The sequence below is a fragment of the Dicentrarchus labrax genome, unplaced genomic scaffold, assembly GCF_905237075.1.
Source record: "Dicentrarchus labrax unplaced genomic scaffold, dlabrax2021, whole genome shotgun sequence".
In the NCBI taxonomy this organism is placed as follows: Eukaryota; Metazoa; Chordata; class Actinopteri; family Moronidae; genus Dicentrarchus; species Dicentrarchus labrax.
In genome coordinates, this window is record NW_026136708.1 from 3776856 (window position 1) to 3792500 (window position 15645).

The following is a 15645-nucleotide window of genomic DNA, read 5'->3' on the forward strand; positions in this document are numbered from 1 at the left end:
TAGGTGTCATTTCATGTACAAGTTAGTGACTGCTTGGCTATACTCAAATCACACCTAGACTGACAAGATTCAAATGAAAATGTACTTTCTGTTAATTCAGTTAATAAAGAATTACACTGCCTACTGAATAAAAGTGAGTCACCTGTGCATTTATTGACAGTCTGGTCTGCTGCACCTTATATTGGATTTATCTGGATTTAAATGTAGCAGCCACTGTGTTGAATACTGATTCAAGGTCTCCCAGGTGCCCCCTGTTATCATCTTACCTTTTAACTGTGCTGAGCAGATAGAATCAGACAAGGAAGCTGAGGGAATAACTAAACCTGTTGAGCCACTGCCAGCAATGTGTGTCCCTTACTATGTTTCAGGAAGTTTTTCACACTGCATGTTTCCCATAGTTGCACTTAGAGGTTGACCGCCTTTATGCTCTGCGGGCTTCTATGATGAATACAGATTGGATACTTAGAGCAGAAGAGAGATGAAAACAGAGTTATGGTAAGAAAGTTGTCTGATTTACATTCTGTGAAAATGCTTGCTTATTTGTTGGGACTTTATTGGAAAGGTTTTTTAGAGTTGGTGTTTTCAGGAATGGGCTCACTGACAGAGCTGGTTGTTTACAGTGTGAGCTCTTTTCTGATTTTTCTATAGTACCTGTTAAGCAATCCACAGTTTTGTAAATATGTGTGTGTTACTGTGTGAAAGGATTGAGATAGCAGTGAAATGATTTTCCCTGATTGTCAGTCAGTTTACTTTGGCTCATCCACGTCTCTGTTGCCTTAGGTTACAGTATTTGCAGTTTGTTTTCTGTGAAATTATTGTATATGGTTGGCTTAGTGTTGCCAATACTTTTGTGGACTGACAAGGACAAACTAATAATTGACTATTATTCCTCGACATTAAAGTGGGTCAAAGGACATCTTAACATGTGTTAGAATATACTTTGATACGTTAGATTTCAGCAGTTTGACTTTACTATTTAACATTAACCATTAACTGGTTTCTCATAGTTTAGTCCAGTCTGCCATTGCTGTTTCCATTTGCATTGTAGTAGCACTTGTATTTCCAGTACTTGGCTGATTCTCAAGTGTAATTAGTACAAAAACAGTAAAACAGAGTAAAATAAAGATATGTACAATGTTACTGTAAAACAGTGAATATAAATGTAAAGGTACAAACTCAATGATACAATTTACTGCACTGTAAAAAAAAGAAGAAGAAAAAACTACTTTCAAGGGCAACTGTCTTCATTACTCTTCTTAAAAAAAATATTAAAAGTTTTAGGGGGGAAAAATAGTAAAACAAAATTATTTAAAGTGTAAAACGGTTAATAATTTTAGTTGCAACTATTTAATTTTCAAATACCAAAATAATTAATCTGGTTTATGGTTCACTGAACAACATTGAAATTCAGAAGGTTTGTTTCAAAAGTTCAAGTTTAACTAAAAAAGAAGTGAAGATGAAAGTTCTCTCAACCTTTTCATTTTACAGTATGATATTACTGATCAAACTGTCATCATACATTCTTTATGAAATATATGTGCATATGATTGTATATAAAAATTTATGTATAATAAATCTAATCAAACATGATGAGAAAAATATGATTAGAATAATTATAATAATAACACCAGTTGAATATTCTTTAAAACTCCCAATTTCTAAATAACCAACATTACTAAAAAATGACAGCATTAGACAGTGCTGTATGACTTTACAAAGTGTATCTGTATCCATATCTGTCATCACTGAATGATAAAAAGTGCTTCAAATCTATAAATAAGAAACAGCAGAACCTTTGTATTCTCAGGCAATGCACTTATCTGTTTTTAAACCTTTATTGTAAATATGTTTTAATCTGCACTTTGAAGCACTTTGACAGAGGCTATGGGAATACATTTATGTATTAATTATTGTTACCTGTTTAGAGATCAGTGATCTATAGTTTTCAAGGGAAACTTGGCAACAAATGTAGCAAAGAAAGAACAAAGAACTTCAAACAAGTCTGCTTAAAGCAATACTCCAAACACAGAGGATGGAAAGAGCGAGGGAAAATAATGTTTTATATCCAAATACTAACATTCAGAATCACATAAAAGACCAAGAAACTGGCTAAGGCTAAAACAACATAATTCACCTAGAATTCTGGAGAAACATTCATGGGGAGGCCAGAGAGTGCACTGCAAACTTTAAGGGGTGGCAGAAATATATGCTGATTTAATCACAAATAATCTATATTATATATCAATATTTGCTTAAAAAAGCTGCCAAATGCAGATATTTTATTTCACAAACATGATTGTGGCACATTAGTAAAGTATTGAATAGCCCTAGCCAAACAAAGAAGCTTGCAGTATGAAGTCTGTGTGTTTGTATATTTGTGTATTTGGCCGGATGCTGGTGCTATAACAATTAACTTTACGTTTTTGGCTTGTAACCTTTGGACCATAAGTCACAAAAAGTTTTTTTGTTGATTCTGTGGGACCAGACAAATCTATGAATATAAGCCACACCCTAGATCGATTTTCTGCTACTCTTACAAATTATGAGTGAATTGTCACCAAATTTGGTACAGAACATCACAGGATGAAGTCGTAAAAGGTGACTTTTTCAGAATTTTTATATTCAATACAATTTGCCATAGCTGGCCCTCAAATTTAGCTCAAATGCTGTGGGCAGGGCTTATATTACGAAAAATGTCTTTGTGCTATTGCAACAAGGCTGTGGCTGCAGTTGATGTTTGAGTAATCTTTGGGCTCTGCGCAGGCACCTCACCTCATCGATATCACTGATAATGGATAGAAGATTAACAATGATATTCTGTGTAGTTTTATGCCATGCACAAACCATGCCAATTTGCACTGTTATCAGTCAGGATGTTTGCTATCGCTCCAAGAACTTTGTACAGGAATTTTGCTTTGATAAGTTTCCTTAAGAAATATATAGATGTGAGATGATCCTGAGGTTCTCTGTGATGCAGTGTGAGAACTAGATGTCCATTCTTGGTTGTCTCTTTTACATTGCTGACATTTTCTTTATAGTCACCTTTGGATTACATTTTCATTTACAGAATGCATTATTGTAACTATTTCTTATATGGAAGGTAGCCTGTCTTTGGTTCTCTATATTCCAAATGTGTTTTATCTATTTTTAAGGTTCTAGGTATAGTTGTACATTTATATTGTGCTGTATACTATGCTGCATATTGCTGTAGCATCACTGCATAGACTTTTAAAAGTCGCTACATAATTTTAGCTGGAAAACGAAGTTAACTAACACAAATTAAAACATTAATTTTATGCCATTATGCCCTTGATGACTAAATACATTTCAGTAATGATAAAAGGGAAATGGAGTTTGCTGTGATATCATAACAGAGGTTTCCAGACCAATCAGATCATTATATAATGTGACAACAACAGTTCCTTTGTAAAGTGCTGCACCTGTGAACCAACTGGTGTTTCCACAGACTCTCACTCCCATTAATGTACTAACTGGCATGACAATGCTGACAGTCAACATCATGCCTCTGTGCTGTGTTAAATCACAGCACTATAGATCTAAGTGCACATTTGGGCAAAACAAACAAGCACATGAAATGGTGCTTGCCATTGGACACACACGATTAGATGTACTCTCCTTATGATATTTTGAAGTGTCTTTGCTCATTTCTCACTCACTTCCAATTCCGAACAGGTCTCCATTCTGGCATCTTAAACATGATAAATCTTCTCCTGGTGTGCCATCCAGCAACACTCGTTGATTTACAGCCAGCACTATGTGGACTCTTCTCTGTTACAGTTAGAGATACCTTGAAGAAAACAGGGCATTGAAGGTGTGTATACTGGAAAACAAGGGTTGTGTTTATTGTCTCTAAATAAGAAATATGGATCCGGGTTGGTGAGGTTCGACTCTCCTAGTTGGAAATCCAACTTCAAGGGGTGTTCCAGTCGAGATTTTCAACTGAGAAATTGGAAGAATAGAAAGACGGGGGTCTAGTTAGCATTAACAGACTCTCTTTCATGGGTCCATTTCTGGTGATGACAGGATTACCAGGTAGTGCTGTCCCCTTAGCACTCCATATCTTACCTTATGATTTGAATCACAGAGACACAAAGCAGCAGCAATGTGATACAAGGAACTATTTTATTGTAAGTCTACCAACACAGATATTGCAGATATTGCAGAATAAGAGGATTATTTACCTGGTACAGACAAGTTTTAGTCCATGGCTTAAAATATGGACCAGGCGCAAAGCCATGAGAATTTAATGACAAAGCTGGTAAATAGATGAATAGCAATGATGAATAATTATTGGGACAATTATTAAGGTTCATTTCATGTTTTTTCTGTCCTCCTCTAACTTTCCTGAAAGGAATGGCAATATCTAAGAATGGCTTGACCATCTTTGCCCTTCTAGTGACACTGATTACTTTGGGAACAGAGAACATCATTGAATTTTCAAGTCCGGCTTTACCGGTAGGTCCACTGTATTTACGATACTCAACAGAAAATATGGGATGACTGATGACGGGTTTCGATATAAACATTAAGCAATTACTTGAAGCTGATCTGTTTTTCTGTCTCAGGTACACTATGATGAAGAACACTTTCTACCTCACACCAGGCAGAAAAGGAATGGTTAGTCTGGAAATTATATGAAATGAATACATTTGGGAAATACACTTATTCACTTTCTCACTGAGAGTGAGATTGATACAGCTCATCTATATCTCTGAAAGAAGGTGATAAGTGCAATACCCTGTACATGTCTGGTTGTCTGAAAACTAACATTGTTTATTTTCTCATTTGCAGTGCTTACAGACGAATGGAATTACATCCTTGATGTTGTAGTGAATGCCTCTAGTGCACAAACATTCGAGCAGATTCGGTTTGCTTTGAATGCAACTAGTCTTCCCATACAACTTGATAACAATACAGAGATCACTGATGTTGTCGTCACAACAGGTGAGCAGCATTTCTTGACCGTCTTTGACAAACTTATTAACAACTATATTACCAAGGATGACAGCATATAATTACTGTTCTTCTCCTCTGACAGTGTGTTCACCAACTGGCTCTGGCTTCCAGTGTAGATGTGAGGAACAATTTGCTTGGCCATACAGCAGCTGTGTCTTGTACACAGCCTGTGATTCCATATCCAGTGGCATCTGTAAATGCATCAATGCCATTCCAACTAACGGCCAGTCCTGCCAGCCAATATCAGGTAATCAAGTCATCATTTTTTATTAGTCTAATCACAATGACTTCAGAGGTATTCTAACCATAATTCAATTCAGTGCATTCCAATGCATGATATCTTCCAACAAACTATTCATCCTCCACAGGCGAGTTAAAGCAGCTAAAATCATTTTTCAGCAGAGATATCACCTGTCTCTCAACTCTACATAGCGCTATAATGTCTTTCAGCTTATTGTTTTGGTTTCGGGCCTGCACTGTTTGGGTTCAGCCTTGTTTCCAGATGTAGCAGGCAGCCAATAAATCCACTGTGCTCTACCTGTCCAGAACTTAACAGACAAAGTTAGCAACTAGCTGGTGAACAAAGTGGCGAAATTAGCAGCTGAAGAGGCAGTTTTTTGCTCTCTTTGGTTGAGAGGAAAGTTATTGCAGTTTTAAAATTGCTATTCTTAGCAGAACACAGACACACACAACATGTCGGTAAAAGTAACAAAAATATACATAAATATATAGATATGATATAAACATAAACATAGAAATAAATGTTTATGTGGAGGTTTTTAATGACACGGCACAGGTGGCCCAACCAACAAGTAATAGTCACTACTGCAGCAAAAGAGGCATGATACCTAACTGGCTTCCCACCCCAACTTCTGCGGGGAGTCGAACCTTGTTTCCCGTAAAATTTATATTTATATTCCAATGAATTGTTTTACAGAGCTGCTATCTGAGGTTGAGTATGCAGTGGATGTGGAACTGAATGTTACAGATGTGGAGACAATTAACTATCTTAGGAGCATCTTGAGCAACGGCAGCTATTCCCTGGCCTTGGGTCCCATTGTGAATGTAACAGACATTGACATCACCACAGGTAAGAATGGAGCCTCTTCTGTTCTGAAAACCATATATGCTAATATTGTGAATCACAGCACGGGGAGCCAAGTGTAGTAAAGTGCACCGTGGTTAATTCCGTCATATATGTCCTGGTGATTTTCTGTGTATGGAGATACTACAGGGTTATATATTACAGGGTCTTGAAAGAATGCTTCTAGCCAGTCACCTTCTTTGCACCAATGCACAATCGAGCTATTACTGTGCAATTTCTTACCTTTTAACTGAATATCTGGAGGAAGTAACACAGTAGTTAAAGTCATGCACCTGTTCTCTTGACATTGAAGTGTTCAAGTTGGTCTTTCATTTTCTTTTAATGCTTAATGCATCCATTTGAAAAAGGTTTCACCCATTTAATGATCATTTTGCTGGATTACCCAAACAAAGAAACAACAGCAATAGCTCCAGCACCATGTGTTAGACAAGGACTACAGCTGTTATTTTAGGAGAGGAGAGAAGAAAAGACAAAATTCTGATTAATTAAGATTTAATGTAAATTTTATTTGCTTTTTGTGAAGTTAGAGGAGACATTTTCACTCTGGTGCAACTGCTAACCACTCATACACATATAAAACATAACCAGGGGAACCTATGTATACAGCCAAAAGCGTGAATATTCCTGATTTATTTTGGACAAGGTCGAGCCTGCATCTTTTCAGTCATTACAAGATCCGTCGCTGTGTAGTACCTCAAAATTATACTTAAGCACACTACTTCTAAATAGTTACTTTCCACCACTGTTTCAGCTAATGTTACACATAATTTTAAACAATGCTAGTTGAGCACATATAAGATAATATATGACCACAACATTACAGTGCAGGCTTTAAACTTGGACATTCACACATTATTTGGTTGTTTTTTTTGGCTTTCTGGTCCAACACATTAGATCTGGAATGAAAGAGTTCCCATGAGGTTAAGGTGCTAGGTGGTAGGACTTATGGTCATTGTCTTGCTGTATGTTTGAATAGCTTTAAAGATAATCAGCACTTGAACTCAGTCACTGTTTCAGTTGAGATCTGGCGAGCTGGAGTACAGAACCAACAGAATACAAAATGCGTCTCTGTCTAAATACTGTATGTCAACAGAAACATTCATCCTGGGCTTCACAGACAGGGCAATAGCAAGCGCTGTGTACACATGCACAAGTTAAACTTCAACGAGGAACAATTTAAAATCCTGCAGTCTGTGGGCAGCATAGGGGACCTTACCCTGCCTAGTGACTGCAGAGACCAAATGGTAGCCTATCAATGATTAGAGTTGCAATCTGCAACCACTAAATCCTACACACTGGAGTAGAGTGCAGTATACCTACTGCACTCTACTCCAGTGTGTATGATAAACAGTGTGTTTATCATTATTGGTGAAATGTTCGCTGTGTTCTGACAGTAGAACATGAGACAGATAATCTGTGAAAAATACTGGTTCCTCTGGGTCCTCCTAGTGCTCCTAATGGTATTTGCAAGAATCCACCGGGCCTGAATGAAAACAACCAATCAGAGCCGAGAAAGATTCAAAGATGCCTTTGGTTGATGGCTTGAAGATAGTTGGTTATGGAGTCTCATTCCCAGGGTCCCAAAGGGTCTGTATTTGACTCCCTGGGAATGAGACTCAACAACCAATTCTTGGCTCTAATTGGTTGTTTTTGTCCAGATGTGGTGATTTCTTGCAAATGCCATTAGGAGCACTAGGGGGAGCCAGAGGAACCTGATTTTTTTCACAAATTATCTGTCTTTCTGTTCTACTGTCAGGATATAGTGAAACTTTCAACAAATATAAGAAAAAAATGTTTATACTAAAAATTACCTACTTCAGCTATAAACAACTATTTTTTTTATTGCATTTAATCACAGATTTGTTTGCTTTCTCACTTGTGTGTCTTATCTTTGTTCTTATGTGTTTTTGTTTTGTTTAGTGTGTTACCCAAATGACACCAACTTCCAGTGCAGATGTGAGGATCAGCACGTTTGGTCATATAGAAACTGTATTACATACGGAGCCTGTGATAAGATCACTGATAACACGTGTAGGTGTATCAATGGTATTCCATCCGATGGGCAGTACTGCCAGCCAAAAGAAGGTGATGGCGACTTATTTTATTATTATTAGCAACTGTGTACTTGGTGTTTCCATTCTATATAGAAAACACTTCATCTTTAAGTATTGTAATAATATTTTTGGGGGTTTTATTTTATTTCTCATTAGAAGCTGTCCAGCTGTATGAATACGTAATTGAAGTGGAAATCAGAATCAGTGACATCGCACTGATAGAGCAACTAAGGGACAATTTGGAGAACATCAGTTTCCCTGTTAAAGTTAGCAACACGATCAACATCACACAAATTGATATAATATTTACAGGTAGGAACAATCTGTATGTGATAGAATATTTGATGAAAAAAAATCATGCCATGTCATTTTAATGCTTGCTGACCTAATATTCTACTATACATAGGCCTAATGTAGGACTACATATATGAGGAAATCTAAACAAAAAATATGTATAATATAAAAAAGGATAAAAACTAAGATAATCACTAGCATTCAGAGCTTTCAATTGCCTCTCATAGTAATTTTAGGACATAATGATAAAATTGTTTCGAATTACACCCTCTTTTTCAACAGTACCTCCAGTTGTCTATGAATACGACATTTTCATTGAGGTGAACACTACAGACCCAGATCAACTGAGAAACACCCTGGATATTCACCCTTTCCCCATCCAAGTCAGCTCCCAAATAAACATCTCAGCTGCTGATATCACTACAGGTAAGAACAAATGTTTAAAATGTGTTGCAGTATCTATCTTAATAAACATTTAACCTTTTTTGTAAGAAAAAATGTGGTTCCTTTTGAAGTTTGCAGCAAAGATGGCAGTGAGTTCCAGTGCCGCTGTGAGGAAGACTACCTTTGGCCTTGTGACAAGTGTGCCACCCATGGAAAATGTGACGGTGATACAAACAACTCCTGTGCGTGCATTAAAGCTATTCCCACAGATGGACAGTATTGTCAGTCAATACACCAACAAAGTGAGTGCACACACTAATCCCAGTTTTATTGCCCAAAAATTATGTTTTTAAAACATTTTAAAGACATGTTCCAATGTTGAAACTGGTGGTTTTATTGCTTATTTTGACAATAAATCTTTGTTTCTGTCTATAGACTTTTCAGTGTGCCCCCTGACAACAACCTCACCATCAACAGGTAGATGCAATCTTGTTTACCTGTGATTGTTTTGATTAGATTTTTCTTTTCTCTTAATGTGATCAAACAAAGAATGAAGGTGCCAAAATGTTCTTTTATTTTCTGCCTGTTACAGAAACTGTACTTAATGTATGCATCTTCTCTCTGCAGCTCCTCCAGTTCTTTATGAAGACATCATTTCTGTTGAGTTGAACATCTCAGATCTTGCAGTAATAAATCAACTGAGGAGCATCCTGAGCAACATCAGTTACCCCATCAGCATCAGCAACCAAGTACAAATCTCGGATGTCAACATTTCTACAGGTACATTCATAACTTTGCAGTCTAAAATGTAATTTCCAAACAGTTTAATCTGTGTTTTCAGCTCATCGTGCTGGAACATGACTTTTTTCAAATTTTTAATGATTAAACATCAAGTGTTTCTTTCTCAGTAAACATATTTATTCTCTCTTTGTGTTTGTGTCCAGTTTGTTCTCCGAGCAGTGGTAGTTTCCAGTGCAGATGTGAGGATCAGTACCGTTGGCCATGTGACCAGTGTTTCCTGTATGGACCCTGTGACAACATCACTGGTGACACATGTGGATGCATCAATGCCATTCCTCCTGATGGACAGTACTGCCAGTCTGCTCATCAGTACAGTAAGTTTGTTTGTAGTAATTGTTGAAGCCAGTATAAAAGGTATTTAAAAGGTTAGAAAAAAGGGTCACAGGAAGGCAATACTGTAAAAGTGCATTTCAAGAATATAGACTTAAAAGAAGTGACAGTATTTGCCATCCTAATTTCTTCTGGAAGGCTGTTCCACAGTTTGCTGGCACTGATGCCAAATGCTCTGTCACCTTTATTTTTAAATCTTGTTTTGGGAACCACCAGGAGAGCTGCATTTGAGGACCTCAGGTCCCGTGGAGGGCCATGGTGGATTAAAAGGACCATCCCAATTCGTGCCTTAAAAGTGATAATTAAAATTTTATGAGTCAACTCTAAAACTAACAGGTAGCCATTGCAGAGATGAAAGGATCGGTATAATGTGGTCTTGTTTTCTGGCACCTGTTAAAATACTGATGGCTGCATTTAAAAAAAAAAAAAATTTTTGGGCCTTTTATTGCCTTTATTTGATAGATACAGCTGAAGATAGACAGGAAAGGGGATGACACACAGCAAAGGTCCGCAGGTCGGATTCGAACCCGGGGCCACTGCAGCAAGGACTCAGCCTCAGTACATGGGTCGCCAGCTCTTCCCAAAGAGCTAACCAGGGGCCCCTGATGGCTGCATTTTGAGTCAGCCGTGAGGCGGAGAGATACTTTTTGCTGCAGACAGAGAAAAGGGATTTGCAATAATATGGCGAGATGAAATAAAAGAATGAATGACAGTTTCCAGATTTTAGGTTGAGAGAAATGGCCTAATCTTGCAGATTTTCCTTAGTTGACAGAAGCATGCCAGTGTGAAAGATTTGATGTGGCTGTTCAATTAGAGGTTGTTGTTGATTAGAACACAGAGGTTTCTGCACTGTGAAGTAATAAAATTGGAGTATGAACCTAGCATGTTTCTAATTTCACTGTTGGATGAGTCAGTACCCAAACGCAAAGGTAGCTCTGTGTGTCGTCTGCATAACAATGGAGATTAATTTTGTATAATCTCATGAGATATCCTAATTGCTGCATGTAAATAGAAAATAAGGTTTCATTGCATTATGATATCTTTTGTCTCCCTTTTTATCTATCAATCTCTATATATCTCTCTATCTCGTTCTCTCTCTCCCTGTCTCTCTCTCTCTCTGTCTCTCTCTCTGCTTGCAGACTTTACAGCTTGTCCTCTTACAACAACTCCTTCACCAACAAGTAAGTCTGACAAGACAATATTTAATTTGAAAACACACATAAAGATAAGCACAGCACTGATTGCATGTGTTACAGAAACTGTACTTAATGTATGCATCTTCTCTCTGCAGCTCCTCCAATTCTTTATGAATACCTGATTTCTATTGAGTTGAACATCTCAGATGTTGCAGTAATAGATCAACTGAGGAGCATTCTGAGCAACATCAGTTACCCCATCAGCATCAGCAACCAACTACAAATCTCTGATATCAACATTTCTACAGGTACAGCCAACAGCTTCTTTCACTTTGGTTTACTTTATTCAGAGATGTTATACAGTAAATATGTGAAATACATGGCAACTGTATTATGACCCTCCAGTATGATATTTTGAGGCTATAGTCTTGTTTCCTGTTTGGTCTTTGAGTGAAACAAAAAGACATCTGCTTTTACTTTGTTTATGCAAAGTCATTTCTGTATTATAACTCAGATGTAACAGTATTTAGATATTAAACATGAAATGTCTTCATAGATGAAATTCATTCTGTGTTTTGGTGTCCAGTTTGTTCTCCGAGCAGTGGTGGTTTCCAGTGCAGATGTGAGGATCAGTATCGTTGGCCATGTGACCAGTGTTCCCTGTACGGACCCTGTGACAACATCAGTGGTGACACATGTGGATGCATCAATGCCATTCCTCCTGATGGACAATACTGCCAGTCTGCTCATCAGTACAGTAAGCTGTTTTCCACTAGGCTGTACTGGTTTGTTATAAGATTTAAACATACGTATATATGAAGGGAAATACTGTAACCTTTTTAAAGCTCTTCCTTCATGATTCTAGCCATATTGCATGTATATTTCCTTTAAATATGTATGACCTTTCCTTGTTTGGAAGGAAAGATGAAGGTGACATTGTTACAATCATTCATTTTGTCATCACTCCTCCTCAATGGTGACATTTCCTTTACTGGTCATAACTGGTCTGTAATCTGTACTTTCCTTCTCCTCTGTCCCTATACCAACAGACTTCACAGCTTGTCCCCAAACAACACCCTCTCCACCATCAACAAGTAAGCATGAGAAGATCACATTTAATAAATAATAAAAAATATACATTGCAAGTGATACCACTAACATCACCTTTTCCATCAACATGAATTTCTTTCCCAACAGCTCCTCTAGTTCTTTATGAAGACATAATTTCTGTTGAGTTGAACATCTCAGATGTTGCAGTAATAAATCAACTGAGGAGCATTCTGAGCAACATCAGTTACCCCATCAGCATCAGCAACCAAGTACAAATATCTGAAGTCAACGTTTCTACAGGTACATTCATAACTTTACAGTCTAAAATGTAATTTCCAAACAGTTTAATCTGTGTTTTCAGCTCATCGTGCTGGAACATGACTTTTTTCAAATTTTTAATGATTAAACATCAAGTGTTTCTTTCTCAGTAAACATATTTATTCTCTCTTTGTGTTGGTGTCCAGTTTGTTCTCCGAGCAGTGGTAGTTTCCAGTGCAGATGTGAGGATCAGTACCGTTGGCCATGTGGCCAGTGTTTCCTGTACGGACCCTGTGACAACATCACTGGTGACACATGTGGATGCATCAATGCCATTCCTCCTGATGGACAGTACTGCCAGTCTGCTCATCAGTACAGTAAGTTGGTTTGTAGTAATTGTTTCTGCACTGTGAAGTAATAGAATTGGAGTATGAACCTAGCATGTTTCTAATTTCACTCTTGGATGAGTCAGTACCCAAACGCAGAGGTAGATCTGCGTGCCGTCTGCATAACAATGGAGATTAATTTTGCATAATCTCATGAGATATCCTAATTGCTGAATGTAAATGGAAAAATAAGGTTTCATTGCATTATGATGTCTTTTGTCTCCCTTTTAATCTATCTATCTCGTTCTCTCTCTCCCTGTCTCTCTCTCTCTCTGCTTGCAGACTTTACAGCTTGTCCTCTTACAACAACTCCTTCACCAACAAGTAAGTCTGACAAGACAATATTTAATTTGAAAACACACCTAAAAGATAAGCACAGCACTGATTGCATGTGTTACAGAAACTGTACTTAATGTATGCATCTTCTCTCTGCAGCTCCTCTAGTGTTTTATGAGTACCTGATTTCTATTGAGTTGAACATCTCAGATGTTGCAGTAATAAATCAACTGAGGAGCATTCTGAGCAACATCAGTTACCCCATCAGCATAAGCAACCAACTACAAATCTCTGATATCAACATTTCTACAGGTACAGCCAACAGCTTCTTTCACTTTGGTTTAGTTTATTCAGACATGTTATACAGTGAATATGTGAAATACATGGTAACTGTATTATGACCCTCCAGTATGATATTTTGAGGCTATAGTCTTGTTTCCTGTTTGGTCTTTGAGTGAAACAAGGAGACATCTGCTTTTACTTTGTTTATGCAAAGTCATTTCTGTAGTATAACTCAGATTAACAATATTTAGATATTAAACATGAAATGTCTTCATAGATGAAATTCATTCTGTGTTTTGGTGTCCAGTTTGTTCTCTGAGCAGTGGTAGTTTCCAGTGCAGATGTGAGGATCAGTATCGTTGGCCATGTGACCAGTGTTCCCTGTACGGACCCTGTGACAACATCAGTGGTGACACATGTGGATGCATCAATGCCATTCCTCCTGATGGACAATACTGCCAGTCTGCTCATCAGTACAGTAAGCTGTTTTCCACTAGGCTGTACTGGTTTGTTATAAGATTTAAACATACGTATATATGAAGGGAAATACTGTAACCTTTTTAAAGCTCTTCCTTCATGATTCTAACCATATTGCATATTTATTTCCTTTAAATATGTATTACCTTTCATTGTTTGGCAGGAAAGATGAAGGTGACATTGTTACAATCATTCATTTTGTCATCACTCCTCCTCAATGGTGACATTTCCTTTACTGGTCATAACTGGTCTGTAATCTTTACTTTCTCTCTCCTCTGTCCCTATACGAACAGACTTCACAGCATGTCCCCAAACAACACCCTCTCCACCATCAACAAGTAAGCATGAGAAGATCACATTTAATAAATAATAAAAAAGATACATTGCAAGTGATACCACTAACATCACCTTTTCCATCAACATGAATTTCTTTCCCAACAGCTCCTCCAGTTCTTTACGAAGACATAATTTCTGTTGAGTTGAACATCTCAGATGTTGCAGTAATAAATCAACTGAGGAGCATTCTGAGCAACATCAGTTACCCCATCAGTATCAGCAACCAAGTACAAATCTCTGAAGTCAACGTTTCTACAGGTACATGCATAACTTTACAGTCTAAAATGTAATTTCCAAACAGTTTAATCTGTGTTTTCAGCTCATCGTGCTGTAACATGACTTTTTTCAAATTTTTAATGATTAAACATCTAGTGTCTTTTTCTCAGTAAACATATTTATTCTCTCTTTGTGTTGGTGTCCAGTTTGTTCTCCGAGCAGTGGTAGTTTCCAGTGCAGATGTGAGGATCAATATCGTTGGCCATGTGACCAGTGTTTCCTGTACGGACCCTGTGACAACATCACTGGTGACACATGTGGATGCATCAATGCCATTCCTCCTGATGGACAGTACTGCCAGTCTGCTCATCAGTACAGTAAGTTGGTTTGTAATAATTGTTACTCCACTGTGAAGTATTAAAATTGGAGTATGAACCTAATATGTTTCTAATTTCACTGTTGGATGAGTCAGTACAGAAAACAGAGATAGATCTGGGTGTCGTCTGCATAACAATGTAGATTGATTTTGTATAATCTTATGAGATATCCCAATGGCAGCGTATAAATAATATATAAGGTTTCATTACATTATGATATCTTTTGTCTCCCTTTTTATCTATCTCTATGTATATCTCTATCTTGTTCTCTCCTCTCTCTCTCTCTCTCTCTCTCTCTGTCTCTTTCTCTGCTTACAGACTTTACAGCTTGTCCTCTTACAACAACTCCTTCACCAACAAGTAAGTCTGACAAGACAATATTTAATTTGAAAACACACATAAAGATAAGCACAACACTGATTGCATGTGTTACAGAAACTGTACTTAATGTACGCATCTTCTCTCTGCAGCTCCTCCAGTTCTTTATGAATACCTGATTTCTATTGAGTTGAACATCTCAGATGTTGCAGTAATAAATCAACTGAGGAGCATCCTGAGCAACATCAGTTACCCCATCGGCATCAGCAACCAAGTACAAATCTCGGATGTCAACATTTCCACAGGTGCATTCATAACTTTGCAGTCTAAAATTTAATTTCCAAACGGTATAATATGTGTTTTCAGCTCATCCTACAGGTACATGACTTCTTTCAAATTTTGAATATTCTTAATTCTGGAATTTGGATTTGTATTCTTTATGATTAAACATCAAGTGGTTATTTATCAGTAAACATATTTATTCTCTCTTTGTGTTGGTGTCCAGTTTGTTCTCCGAGCAGTGGTAGTTTCCAGTGCAGATGTGAGGATCAGTATCGTTGGCCATGTGACCAGTGTTTCCTGTACGGA

The 15645-nt window shown here is 37.4% G+C and overlaps 1 protein-coding gene across 50 annotated transcripts in view; it reads left to right on the forward strand.

Moving 5' to 3' along the window:
• The first annotated feature begins 380 nt into the window (after positions 1-380).
• The window catches only part of LOC127367939 (uncharacterized), a 56819-nt gene continuing 41554 nt past the window's right edge, over positions 381-15645 (forward strand). For 49 of the 50 annotated variants that reach the window (XM_051408196.1, XM_051408200.1, XM_051408211.1 and 46 more), the window contains exons 1-29: positions 381-495; positions 3694-3832; positions 4373-4476; positions 4587-4638; positions 4813-4965; positions 5060-5224; positions 5915-6067; positions 8003-8167; positions 8293-8448; positions 8713-8856; positions 8946-9116; positions 9250-9291; positions 9442-9594; positions 9759-9929; positions 11085-11126; positions 11237-11389; positions 11668-11838; positions 12131-12175; positions 12279-12431; positions 12596-12766; positions 13058-13099; positions 13211-13363; positions 13641-13811; positions 14104-14148; positions 14252-14404; positions 14569-14739; positions 15058-15099; positions 15210-15362; positions 15563-15645. The exon at positions 15563-15645 is cut by the window's right edge and continues 88 nt beyond it. In XM_051408196.1, coding sequence (XP_051264156.1) covers positions 4375-4476; positions 4587-4638; positions 4813-4965; positions 5060-5224; positions 5915-6067; positions 8003-8167; positions 8293-8448; positions 8713-8856; positions 8946-9116; positions 9250-9291; positions 9442-9594; positions 9759-9929; positions 11085-11126; positions 11237-11389; positions 11668-11838; positions 12131-12175; positions 12279-12431; positions 12596-12766; positions 13058-13099; positions 13211-13363; positions 13641-13811; positions 14104-14148; positions 14252-14404; positions 14569-14739; positions 15058-15099; positions 15210-15362; positions 15563-15645 — 3375 coding nt within the window. In that variant the 5' untranslated portion in view covers positions 381-495; positions 3694-3832; positions 4373-4374. The remainder of the gene's footprint in view (positions 496-3693; positions 3833-4372; positions 4477-4586; positions 4639-4812; positions 4966-5059; positions 5225-5914; positions 6068-8002; positions 8168-8292; positions 8449-8712; positions 8857-8945; positions 9117-9249; positions 9292-9441; positions 9595-9758; positions 9930-11084; positions 11127-11236; positions 11390-11667; positions 11839-12130; positions 12176-12278; positions 12432-12595; positions 12767-13057; positions 13100-13210; positions 13364-13640; positions 13812-14103; positions 14149-14251; positions 14405-14568; positions 14740-15057; positions 15100-15209; positions 15363-15562) is intronic. The other variant, XM_051408248.1, reaches the window with a different exon arrangement.